Source organism: Bombina bombina, chromosome 4, assembly GCF_027579735.1.
Source record: "Bombina bombina isolate aBomBom1 chromosome 4, aBomBom1.pri, whole genome shotgun sequence".
NCBI classification, from domain to species: Eukaryota; Metazoa; Chordata; class Amphibia; order Anura; family Bombinatoridae; genus Bombina; species Bombina bombina.
Genome location: NC_069502.1, coordinates 806,018,361 through 806,032,363, shown reverse-complemented (window position 1 = coordinate 806,032,363; position 14,003 = coordinate 806,018,361). Strand labels below are relative to the sequence as shown.

Genomic DNA, 14,003 nt, shown 5'->3' with positions numbered 1-14,003 from the left:
AAACAGTTATAAGCTTTAGATTTACCCTTAGGGCTCTAATTACCTTGGACATAGTCACTAAATGGAATGACTGAGACTGGGGTTCCGACAGGCTGCAACCAATTTAAACGTCTCTTGTCTGTTAGAGACAGAGTCATGGACACTGAATCTATCTGGAAGCCATAAAAAGGTGACCCTTGTCTGAGGAATCAAGAAACTCTTTGGTAAATTGATCCTCCAACCATGTTTGTGAACAACACTATGGCAATCTAGACTTAGAAGTCATATTAGCATTCCAAGATTTAAGCCACAAAGCTCTTCTAGCTAAAAATAGCTAAAGACATTGATCTAACATCAATCTTGATGATATAAAAAAATGGCAACAGAAATGATTAGCATGTTACAGTAAGCGAACAATGCTAGATAAATCAGAATCCAATTCTTGTTGCACTAAATTCTCCAACAAAAATGTTGATGCAGCTGCAACATCAGCCAAAGAAATTGCAGGCCTGAGAGATGACCTGAATAAATAAGCTTTCCTTAGATAAGATTAAAGTTTTCTATCTAAAGGAACTTAAGTACTATCTTCTATAGGAATAGAGGTACGTACAGCAAGAGTAGAAATAGCCCCATCAACTTTGGGGATCTTTTCCCAAAACTCTATAAAAATTGCTGGTAAAGGATACAATTTTTTAAACCTTGTAGAAGGAATAAAAGAAGTACCCGGCTTATTGCATTCCTTAGAAATCATATCAGAAATAGCATCAGGAACAGGAAAAAAACCTCTGGATTAACCACAGGAGGTTTAAAAAACAGAATTTACTAGTTCTAATATCAAGAGGACTAGTTTCCTTAATATCCAAAGTAATTAACACTTCTTTAAACAAAGAATGAAAATACTTCATTTAAAATAAATAAGTAGATTTGTTAGTGTCAATATCTGAGGAATGATCTTCTGAATCAGATAGATCCTCATCAGAGGAGGATAATTCATTATGTTGTCGGTCATTTGAAATTTCATCAACCTTATGAGAAGTTTTAAACGACCTTTTATATTAATTAGAAGGTGGAATAGCAGACAAAGCCTTCTGAATAGAATCAGTAACAAATTCTTTAAAATTCAAAGGTATAACATGTACATTAAAAGTCGAAGGAACAGCAACAGGCAATGTACTAATACTGATGTACACATTATCTGCATGAAAAAGTTTATCATAACAACTATTTACAAATGACAATCGGAAATAAAATCGGAAATAAAATGCACTTAGCTTTGGTAGAACCGATATCAAGCAGCAAAGTTCCAGCAGATACTTCTGAGACAGGATCAGATAGTGACATCTTGCAAAATGTAAAATAAAAAACAACATATAAAGCAAAATTATCAATTTCCTTATATGACAGTTTCAGGAATGGGAAAAAATGCAAATAGCATAGCCCTCTGACTGTAAGGTGTGTGTACCCTTTAAGGAACTCAAATACAGATAACCTGTTTCCTTTTGTTATTTCTTAACTGAATTATGGTTATGTATCTTTTTAAGAACTGAAACAACCAGATATAATGTTTTTGAATGAACCACAAATAAGTGTGTATGTTGCTTTAAATGAGGAATTTGCAACAACCTGGCAAAGTTTAAGTTTGTATCACCACACAGACAGAATTCCTCTATTGGGAGAAAGGAAATCTCAGACTGTAGTGAGCAATATTATAAAGTGACTGAGAGATTCCTTAGAATATTCTCAGATTAGTGTTGATTGATTAAAGTTCAAGTTACTTAGGTTTTCCTATTTTTTCAAATATATACCATCTGCTATAATAGTCAAAACGTATTTGCAACTAAGTATGAACACTCTTCATGTAAGTGGATTCCCTTAATTGTGAGAATGACTTGGCAGGTTATATATATATATATATATATATATATATATATATATATATATATATATATATATATATATATATTATAACGATGTATTCACAGCAAGATATTTGTCAGTAACAAAGTCTTTTATAACAATGTATTCACAGCAGGTTATTTGGCAGCAACAAAGTCTTTTATATTTATGTAATCACAGCAAGTTATTTGGCAGTAACAAAGTCTTTTACTATTTGCTGAATTCAGTTACCTGTAACAGCTCAGTAACAAGCAGCTCCTCAGTTTGAATTGCTGCAGGCTAAGTCACTGCTGTAAGCTGCGGTGGTGTATTCAGCTGCTATGTCTGAACCAGAAGTGACCAGAACAGATAGTAACTTCAGTGTAATGGAATATGTAGTGACAGCCTCTGGAAGAGGAATGAAACAATGCAAGGCAAAAAACAAGGTAAGGATTATTTACAAGGATAAGAGTACTTGCGATAGTGAATTCCTCAGTCTCTAAGATAAGCTGAATTCCCCAAATGGTGAGCAATCAATTGTTGAAAATAGCAGGATAGCTACAAGCTGTTACAGATGAATTTTGCTCCAAGAAGGAGAGAGGAGATGAAACTCCGGTGGTTAGAATCTTACAGGAAGTAAGGGAGGAGGCTTGGTTCTTCAGGTGGTTGTGAGGTCACAATTAGAATAACTAAGCAACGTTACCTGTCTGTGAATAGTATTTAAAGGGGCAGTAACCAATCAGAGCTGACTTGAGTGAAAGCACTAGTTAAAGACACAGTAACCCTGACACTGACATAGAAAAAGGCAAGAGGCAAATAGCAATGGGGTGCTAAAATAATGAAAAAGTTTGGAGCCAAGTATGACGCACAACATAACTGAAATTTTTTTTGGCGCTAACAACGTCCGGAAATGACACACTCGCGTCACTAACGACACAACCTTGTGTAAGGAACTCGGCGTCAACTACAACGCCGGAAATGACGAACTTGTGTCAACGGACGTACTTCCCCGCAAAAAAATATTTGCGCCCAGAATGACGCAATAAAGCCTAGCATTTGGCGTACCCGCGGGCCTAATTCTGCCCGCAATTTGCAAAGAAAAATGTAGTCAATTTGAAAAAAAGACTAAACCCAAGGTAAGAAAAATATTTCTTAATATGTTTATTTTCCCCAAATATGAAACTGACAGTCTGCAAAAAAGGAAATACATGAACCTGACTCATGGCAAATATAAGTACAATACATATATTTAGAACTTTATATTAATGCATAACCATAGCTGAGGTGTCTTAAGTAATAAAAACATACTTACAGAAAGACACCCATCCACATATAGCAGATAGCCAAACCAGTACTGAAACAGTTATCAGTAGAGGTAATGGTATATGAGAGTATATCGTCGATCTGAAAAGGGAGGTAGGAGATGAATCTCTACGACCGATAACAGAGAACCTATGAAACAGATCTCCCGTGAGGAAAACCATTGCATTCAATAGGTGATACTCCCTTCACATCCCCTTGCATTCAATAGGTGATACTCCGTTCACATCCCTCTGACATTCGCTGTACTGAAAGGAATCGGGCTTCAAAATGCTGAGAAACTCATGTCAACGTAGGAAACTTAGCACAAACTTACTTCACCACCTCCATAGGAGGCAAACTTTGTAAAAACTGAATTGTGGGTGTGGTGAGGGGTGTAATTTATAGGCATTTTGCCCCTCCTGGTAGGAATGTATATCCCATACGTCACTAGCTCATGGACTCTTGCCAATTACATGAAAGAAACAAAGATTGAGTTATTTGGTCATAACAAGGGGCGTTATGCATGGTGGCAAAAGAACACAGTGTTCCAAGACAAACACTTGATACCCACAGTAAAATTTGATGTGGGGCTGTGTGGCTAGTGTCGGTACTGGGAATCTTGTTAAAGTTAAAGGTTGCATGGATTCAACTCTATATCAGCAGATACTAGAGAATAATGTTGAAGTTACGCCGAGGCTGGATATTTCAACAAGACAATGACCCAAAACACTGCTCAAAATCTACTCTGGTATTTATGCAGAGTAACAAGTACAATGTTCTAGAATGGCCATCCCAGTCCCCAGACCTGAATATCATTTAAAAATTTTGTGGGGTGATTTGAAGTGGGCTGTCCATCAAAAATAACTGAACTGGAGAGGTTTTGCAAGGAGGAATGGTCCAAAATATCTTCATTACAGACTATAGGAAGCATCTAGAGGCTGTTATTTCTGCTAAAGGAGGCTCTACTAAATATTGATGCGATATATCTGTTGGGGTGCCCAACTTTATGCACCGGTCTAATTTCGTTTTGATGAATATTGCACATTTTCTGTTAATCCAATAAACCTCATTTCACTACTGAAATATTACTGTGTCCTAGGGCTGGGCGATATGGCCAAAAATGAAAATCGCGATTTTGTACCCAAATTGTTTTTACTAAAACACCTTAATTTTCTAAACAAGCTCCGGGGAGAGGATCAGTGGAAGTAAAAGCAGTCTGAATAACTTGCTGCATATACTTATACCTGGAAATTTATTCAATAAAATATTTGTTTTTATTTTCAAACACCTGCATTACATATATACTGTAAATAAAGCATTAGCCATTAAACATGTTTTACTTACTGTGTATGAAAATAAAAACAAATATTTTATTGGATAAATCTCCAGGTATAAGTATATGCCAGGGCAGTGCCACATCTGTTATTCGGACTGCTTTCACTTCCACAGAGCCTCCCTCTCCCCGGAGCTTCTTTACTTTAGATTTTATAACCCTGCAGACAGTGGCAGTGCAGTCAGATGCTGCTTTATCCTACACGTAGTGAACGTTTTTTACTTGCTTGCCTCCAGCTTCCAGTCGCCTAAGTGAGCAACCCACCTTGACCACGTGTATCCACTCTATGCCCCGCAGTGGCGCCTCTTCTAACTGCTGTGTGTGCATGGTGCCTCTGCCTAGCTATATGCTAGGCCAGAACATGTCACTCAGTCACCGGTAGTCCGCCCACCCCCATAAAAAAAAAAGTGCACTCTAGCGGTTAATCGCCCAGCCATAATGCGTCCTTCAGTTATTTGATAGATCAAAATGAAATTGCTGATCCAAACATCCAATTATTTATAAATGAAAATCATAGAAATTGTCAGGGGTGCCTAAACTTTTGGATACAACTGTATATATTAATTTTAGGCTCTCCAATAAAAACAAACAATACAGACGGTCACAGGGACATGAAGCTGTTACTATGACACATATTCTATCAGCTCTCACCTCCCCTGTAAGCAGGTACATGATCTGCAGGGTGTGGGTTAGTATCCTCTCTGTTGTCGTCTTGTCCCCGGTCATGTGACTCGCTGTTAGTGAGTTAGTCACACGCTGCAAGAGTGAAACATAAAAACATCACTGACCCCTCTCACATCACTTGTGTGTATCCTGTTATCACATTCCCCATCTCATCATCATGGTCACATACTGAGCACACAATGTGACTGCTAAACACCATCCTAGTTAAAGGAACATTAAATATTCATGATTCAGATAGAACATGCCGTTTTAACCAACTTTCTAATTTACTTCTGTTATTTAATTGGCTTCATTCCCTCGGTAACCATAGTTAAAATGCACTACAGTGAACTCGGTGCTTATTGGTGACTGCACATATAGGTTAATTGTCATAGGCTCAACTGATGTGTTCTGCTAGCTGGATATAGAGATTTAAGCAAATCTAATAAAAAAAAATTAATTGAAATCATGAAAGAAAAAATGTTGGGTTTCAGGTCCTTTGAAATGTCATATTACAAAAGTTCCGCACACACAGTAAATGTTATAAATGCACAGTACATATATAAGACATTAAGTGATACATTGTAAAGTTCTGCACACAGAATAAATGTTATAAATGCACAGTACATATATAAGACATACACGGCTAGATTTAGAGTTTTGTCGGTAACGACCCGCGTAGCTAACGCTGGCTTTTTTTTCCCCGCACCTTTTAAATACCGCTGGTATTTAGAGTTCACAGAAGGGCTGCGTTAGGCTCCAAAAAGGGAGCGTAGAGCATAATTTACCGCCACTGCAACTCTCAATACCAACGGTGCTTACGGACGCGGCCAGCTTCAAAAACGTGCTCATGCACGATTCCCCCATAGGAAACAATGGGTCAGTTTGAGCTGAAAAAAAACCTAACACCTGCAAAAAAGCAGCGTTCAGCTCCTAACGCAGCCCCATTGTTTCCTATGGGGAAACACTTCCTAAGTCTGCACCTAACACTCTATCATGAACCCCGAGTCTAAACACCCCTAACCTTACACTTATTAACCCCTAATCTGCCGCCCCCGCTATCGCTGACACCTGCATATTTTTTTAACCCCTAATCTGCCGCTCCGTACACCGCCGCAACCTCCATTATACCTATGTACCCCTAATCTGCTGCCCCTAACACCACCGACACCTATATTATATTTATTAACCACTAATCTGCCCCCCACAACGTCGCCGCCAGCTACCTACAATAATTAACCCCTAATCTGCCGACCGGATCTCACCGCTACTATAATAAATGTATTAACCCCTAATCCGCCTCACTAACCCTATAGTAAATAGTATTAACCCCTAATCTGCCCTCCCTAACATCGCTGACACCTAACTTCAAGTATTAACCCCTAATCTGCCGACCGGACCTCACCGCTACTCTAATAAATGTATTACTCCCTAAAGCTAAGTCTAACCCTAACACCCCCCTAAATTAAATATAATTTAAATCTAACGAAATAAATTATTCCTATTTAAAGCTAAATATTTACCTGTAAAATAAACCCTAATATAGCTACAATACAAATTATAATTATATTGTAGCTATTTTAGGACTAATATTTATTTTACAGGCAACTTTGTAATTATTTTAACCAGGTACAATAGCTATTAAATAGTTAATAACTATTTAATAGCTACCTAGTTAAAATAATTACAAAATTACCTGTAAAATAAATCCTAACCTAAGTTACAATTAAACCTAACACTACACTATCAATAAAATTAATTAAATAAAATACCTACAAATAAATACAATTAAATAAACTAACTAAAGTACAAAAAATAAAAAAAATAATTACAAAAATGCGGAACAGCCAATAGAATGCGAGCTCAATCTGATTGGCTGATTGGATCAGGCAATCGGATTGAACTTGAATCTGATTGGCTGATTCCATCAGCCAATCAGATTTTTCCTACCTTAATTCCGATTGGCTGATAGAATCCTATCAGCCAATCGGAATTCGAGGAACGCCATCTTGAATGACGTCCCTTAAAGGAACCGTCATTCTGTGTTAGGACGTCGGAAGAAGAGGATGGATCCGCGCCGGAGGTCTTGAAGATGGAGCCGCTCGTCGTCGGATGGATGAAGATAGAAGATGCCGCTTGGATGAAGATGGTTGCCGGTCCGGATCTCCTCTTCTGCCCGGATAGGATGAAGACTTTGGAGCCTCTTCTGGACTTCTTCTTGCCGCTTGATAGAAGACTTCAGCCGGATGATGGATCTCTTCAGCCCCCGCTTGGACTTGGATGAAGATTTCGGAGGATCTTCTGGACCGATCGGTGATACCCGGCGTGGTGAAGATAAGGTAGGAAGATCTTCAGGGGCTTAGTGTTAGGTTTATTTAAGGGGGGTTTGGGTTAGATTAGGGGTATGTGGGTGGTGGGTTGTAATGTTGGGGGGGGTATTGTATGGTTTTTTTTTACAGGCAAAAGAGCAGAATTCTTTGGGGCATGCCCCGCAAAAAGCCCTTTTAAGGGCTGGTAAGGTAAAAGAGCTTTTCTATTTTAATTTTAGAATAGGGTAGGGCATTTTTTTTATTTTGGGGGGCTTTGTTATTTTATTAGGGGGCTTAGAGTAGGTGTAATTAGCTTAAAATTGTTGTAATATTTTTATTATGTTTGTAATTCATTATTTTTTTTTGTAACTTAGCTTTTTTATTTTTTGTACTTTAGTTAGTTTATTTAATTGTATTTATTTGTAGGTATTTCATGTAATTAATTTATTGATAGTGTAGTGTTAGATTTAATTGTAGGTATTTTATTTAATTATTTTATTGATAGTGTAGTGTTAGGTTTAATTGTAACTTAGGTTAGGATTTATTTTACAGGTAATTTTGTAATTATTTTAACTAGGTAGCTACAGTTATTAACTATTTAATAGCTATTGTACCTGGTTAAAATAAATACAAAGTTGCCTGTAAAATAAATATAAATCCTAAAATAGCTACAATATAATTATTCGTTATATTGTAGCTATATTAGGGTTTATTTTACAGGTAAGTATTTAGATTTAAATAGGAATAATTTATTTAATAAGAGTTAATTTATTTAGTTAGATTTAAATTATATTTAATTTAGGGGGGTGTTAGTGTTAGGGTTAGACTTACCTTTAGGGGTTAATAAATTTATTATAGTGGCGGTGAGGTCCGGTCGGCAGATTAGGGGTTAATACTTGAAGTTAGGTGTCTGTGATGTTAGTGAGGGCAGATTAGGGGTTAATACCTTTATTATAGTGGCGGTGAGGTCCGGTCGGCAGATTAGGGGTTAATACTTGAAGTTAGGTGTCGGTGATGTTAGTGAGGGCCGATTAGGGGTTAATACCTTTATTATAGTAGCGGTGAGGTCCGGTCGGCAGATTAGGGGTTAATAATTGTAGGTAAGGTAGCAGCGACGTTGTGGGGGGCAGATAGGGGGTTAATAAATATAATATAGGGGTCTGCGGTGTTAGGGGCAGCAGATTAGGGGTACATAGGGATAAGGTAGGTGGCGGCGTTGTGCGGTCAGCAGATTAGGGGTTAAAAAAATTTAATAGAGTGGCGGCGATGTGGGGGGACCTCGGTTTAGGGGTGCATAGGTAGTTTATGGGTGTTAGTGTACTTTAGAGCACAGTAGTTAAGAGCTTTATGAACCGGCGTTAGCCCAGAAAGCTCTTAACTCCTGGCTTTTTTCTGCGGCTGGAGTTTTGTCGTTAGATTTCTAACGCTCACTTCAGCCAAGACTCTAAATACCGGCGTTAGAAAGATCCCATTGAAAAGATAGGATACGCAAATGGCGTAGGGGGATCTGCGGTATGGAAAAGTCGCGGCTGGAAAGTGAGCATTAGACCCTTACCTACAAGACTCTAAATACCAGCGGTAGCCCAAAACCAGCGTTAGGAGCCTCTAACGCTGGTTTTGACGGCTAACGCCAAACTCTAAATCTAGGCGTAAGTTCTGCACACACAGTAAATGTTATAAATGTGCAGTACATATATAATACATTAAAGGGACAGTCAAGTCCAAAAAAAACTCTCATGTTTCAAATAGGGCATGTAATTTTAAACAACTTTCCAATTTACTTTTATCAACAATTTTGCTTTGTTCTTTTGGTATTCTTAGTTGAAAGCTAGACCTAGGAAGGCTCATATGATAATTTCTAAGCCCCTGAAGGCCGCCTCTAATCACATGCTTTGTATTTGCTTTTCACAGCAGGGGAGAGCTAGTTCAGGTAAACCCTATAGATAACATTGTGAGCACGCCCGTGGATTGTGGCAGACACTGCACTAATTGGCTAAAATGAAAGTCAATAGATAATAAATAAAATGTCATGTGATTAGGGGTTTGTCAGAAGATGCTTATATACAAGTTAATCACAGAGCTAAAAAGTGTATTATTATAACTGTGTTGGTTTTGCAAAAGTGGGGAATGGGTAATAAAGGGATTATCTATCTTTTAAAACAACAAAAATTCTGGTGTTGACTGTCCCTTTAAGTGATACATTGCAAAGGCCTGCACACAGAATAAATGTTATAAATGTGCAGTACATATATAAGACATTAAGTGATGCATTGCAAAGGTCTGCACACAGAATAATTGTTATAAATGCGCAGTACATATATAAGACATTAAGTGATACATTGTAAAGGTCTGCACACAGAATAAATGTTATAAATGCGCAGTACATATAAGAGACATTAAGTGATACATTGTAAAGGTCTGCACACAGAATAAATGTTATAAATGCGCAGTACATATATAAAGACATTAAGTGATACATTGTAAAGGTCTGCACACACAGTAAATGTTATAAATGCGCAGTACATATAAGAGACATTAAGTGATACATTGTAAAGGTTAGCACACACAGTAAATGTTATAAATGCGCAGTACATATATAAGACATTAAGTGATACATTGCAAAGGTCTGCACACAGAATAAATGTTATAAATGCGCAGTACATATATAAGACATTAAGTGATACATTGCAAATGCCTGCACACAGAATAAATGTTATAAATGCGCAGTACATATATGACATTAAGTGATACATTGCAAAGGTCTGCACACAGAATAAATATTTATATGTGTGCACAGTATATATCAGCAGTTAAGAAAAGCATTGCAAAAGTTCTGTACATACAATAAATGTTGTATATCTGTATAGTATATAGCAACAATTAAGCCCTTTGTGGTTGTTAAACACAGACTTACAGCGCCACTAAAAATAAATTATGTGATCTAATTATAAGAGAATGTCATTTTTTTCACTAGAATGGTCCTTTAAGTGTAGCATTGCAAAATGTCTGCACACATAATAAATGTTTTATAAATGCTGACGGAAACCTAAAGAGCTGCCTATTGCTGGTCTGTGTATGGGGATGATGGAACAAATAACAAAAGGCCCCAAGGCAGATCACTGTGCAATCTCATTGCAGAAACTGTAGTGTGTCTGCAGAAAGACCGGCTGTGACATTTAAAAAATAAAAATAAAAAAATTGCCTGCACTTTTAATTTCTACCTGCAGGTGTCACTGTTCCGTTCTCAGTATAAATATTTACTAGGTTCCTCTCTTTTCAATTTCCTCCCCCTTCCTGAACTCCAGTGCGGTAGAGAGTAACAGCACATTGCAGAAAAGGTAAGTCAGGGCTTAAAGGGACAGGGAACCCAATTTTTTTCTTTTGTGATTCAGATAGAGCATGCAATTTCATTTAATTTACTCCTATTTAATGTACTCCCATTATCAAATTTTCTTCATTCTCTTGGTATTTTTATTTGAAAAGCAAGGATGTAAGTTTAGATGCCGGCCCATTTTTAGTGAACAACCTTGGTTGTTCTTGCCGATTGGTGGATAAATGCTGTCCAACGTTCTGAACCAAAAATTGGCTGGCTCCTTAGATGCCTTTTTCAAATAAAGATAGCAAGAGAATGAAGAAAAATTGATAATAGGAGTAAATTAGAAAGTTGTTTAAAATTGCATGCTCTCTCTGAATCATAAAAGAAAAAAATGTGGGTTCAGTGTCCCTTTAACAAATGTATTCTAGGAGCCAACCAATATACTTAGAAACCAGATTTATTTTTTTAAAGGGACACTCAATCAAAATTAAACTTTCATTATTCAGATAGAGCATACCATTTTAAACAACTTTCCAATTTACTTCCATTAACTAAATGTGCAAAGTCTTTTTATATTTAAACTTTTTGAGTCACCAGCTCCTACTGAGCATGTGCAAGAATAAGTGTGTATGCATTTGTAATTGGCTGATGGCTGTCACATGGTACGTGTATGCATTTGTGATTGGCTGATGGCTGTCACATGGTACATGGGGAGTGGAAAGACACATAACTTTTAAAATTGTCAGAAAGAATCTACTACTCATTTGAAGTTCAGACTAAGTGCTATTATATATATATATATATATATATATATATATATATATATATATATATATATATATATATATATTATTATTTTTTTTTTATTTATTTATTAATTAATTAATGTGTGTGTGTGTATATCCAGCCCCCTGACATCCTTCATAAATACACGATATGGTAAGCCACTTTTTCACCATGTTTTGTTTACAGGAGTCTGAAGACAGGGGTCACTCCCTGAAAACGTTTACTCACAAATTAAATATTTTTTGAAACATGGCGAGTGCATCCTCTGGATTTCTTTCCTTATATTATATTCACTGGGTGGCACCCCGCACTTTCATGACAGGAACAGAGTGTGCTGATACATATATATATTGAGACTCATTTCTAAGTGCCATCTATTAGGAATTATATATTATACATTAGCATTATAAGCATGGAGCAGCTGCCCCTCCAAAATAAGCATATAGACCCCAGCAGTACAGTAGAGCAGGTTCCCAGGCAGACTGACACTGTGGGAACGTACAGCAGACATCAGCGAGGCTGTACACGACCCTGTCCTCATGCACACCAAGAGTAAGGGCAAAGAACGCAGAAACACTGGCTCCTCAGAGACACTGCAGAAAAAAATTTGCAAAAAAAAAATCTCATTGCAGAAAATGAAAAGAAAAAAAAGTTCTGCCTCTGGGACAAAAGGCTGGTGGGAAATTTCTACAACAGAATATTCCCAGAACAAATCTACACTTTTGTATTTGCACAAAAACTTTAAAGGGCCACTAAACCCAAAATCTTTCTTTCATGACTCAGATAGAGAATATAAATTTAAACATTACAATTTACTTCTATTATTTATTTTGCTTCATTTTTTAGATATCCTTAGTTGAAGAAAAAGCAATGCACATGGGTGAGCCAATCACACAAGGCTTCTATGTGCAGCAACCAATCAGCAGCTTCTGAGCATATCTAGATATGCTTTTCAGCAAAGAATATCAAGATAATAAAACAAATTAGATAATATAAGTAAATTAGAAAGATGTTTAAAACTGCATTCTCTTTCTAAATCATGAAAGAAATAATGTGGGTTTCATGTCCCTTTAAACACCGGCTCTTTCTTTACATCTGAGCATCGGTCACCTCTTGTTGCTAAGCAACTAACAAACATATTTACTGCAAGAGGTTACCGTGGTGTCGTTATGATGTTTTCTCACCTCTCCCGTCAGCAGGTAGAGAATCTCCAGGATGTGATTCAGGATCTGCTCAGGCAGCTTCTTCTTCATCTTGTTCATGATCAGTGAGATTGTGTAACACTGAGACCTGCAACAGTGGGATATACATGACAGAAATTACACATATTGGTATACTGGCCATACATACACATCTATCTAATCTATACACACATCTAAACTCTGCCTGTGAAATATATATATATATTTATTTTTTTCTCCTTTCTTTTATTACATAAACATATACAAGCAACCCTACTTATAAACCAGACACACATTCACTAAACTGATGAAAATCCCTTTTTTGGTTTAACCCCAGCCAGGAATAGAAGGTTAAGAGGGGAGCCTGTGTTTGAGTGAAGGAGAGTAAGTTCAGAGAGTGAGCAGGGGCTGTGTGTGAAAGGGAGACTTACAGCCGAACGATCATATACATAAAGATATAAAAATGACTAGGTTTGCAATTTGAATGACATTTGGGGCCCAATACGTTCAAATAATTCCACAGTAAGAAGTCCCAATACTTTGTGATGTTTTAGAGTGGTCATTGTGTGAGAAAGCTGCAGTGAAAATTTATAGGCATAATGTTAGTTCTTGGTTTTATCCCTAAGTGAAAGTACTGGAAAATGACTATTTTTGCAATTTGAATGACATTTGGGGCCCAATATTTTAATTATTCCACAGTAAAAAGTTCCCATACTTTGTGATATTGTAGTGGAGTCATTGTGTGAGATAGTTGCAGTGAAAATGTATTGGCACTGTGACGGATCTCTGGCTACCCCAACTGGGCAGCTCCGCCAACAGATCCTTCCAGCACCCGGAACAAGCCAATATGTAGCGGAGAAAGCGATCTTAGCAAGGCCCCACCCAAATAACTAGACAGACTAGTATTCAGGTGAACAAAGAAGAACATTTTATTAGGGAAAACACACAACATTTATACCCAAACTGATCTTGATAACAAGCCTTATCTGACCAGCGGCACAAGGATGGTGTATTTGGGGTGATCCCTGGGGAGCGGCGGTCCTTCCAGGGTGTTGTTGGAAAGCCCTTGGCCCTCAGCTGCTTCAGTACAAAAAGCGATCCATGGCTGGGGGTCGGAGTTATGGGCTATCCAATGTTCACAGAGAAGGCCATTGGGAAAGCGGGTAATGAGGGAGGGGTCCAAACCCCCCCCCGGTTTCTGAGAGTGCTCACCCCTGAAAATTACCCCCTCTCTAGTGCTCCCTGAGAGGTCCACATCC

General features: G+C 37.5%; 1 protein-coding gene across 1 annotated transcript in view; it reads right to left on the bottom strand.

Annotated features, from left to right (window-relative positions):
* Positions 1–14,003, bottom strand: part of LOC128657888 (gastrula zinc finger protein XlCGF53.1-like) — a 129,285-nt gene that overhangs the window by 109,625 nt on the left and 5,657 nt on the right. The window contains exons 2-3 of the mRNA XM_053712315.1: positions 12,748–12,853; positions 5,141–5,245 (exon numbers count right to left, since the gene is read on the bottom strand). Coding sequence (XP_053568290.1) covers positions 5,141–5,245; positions 12,748–12,853 — 211 coding nt within the window. The remainder of the gene's footprint in view (positions 1–5,140; positions 5,246–12,747; positions 12,854–14,003) is intronic.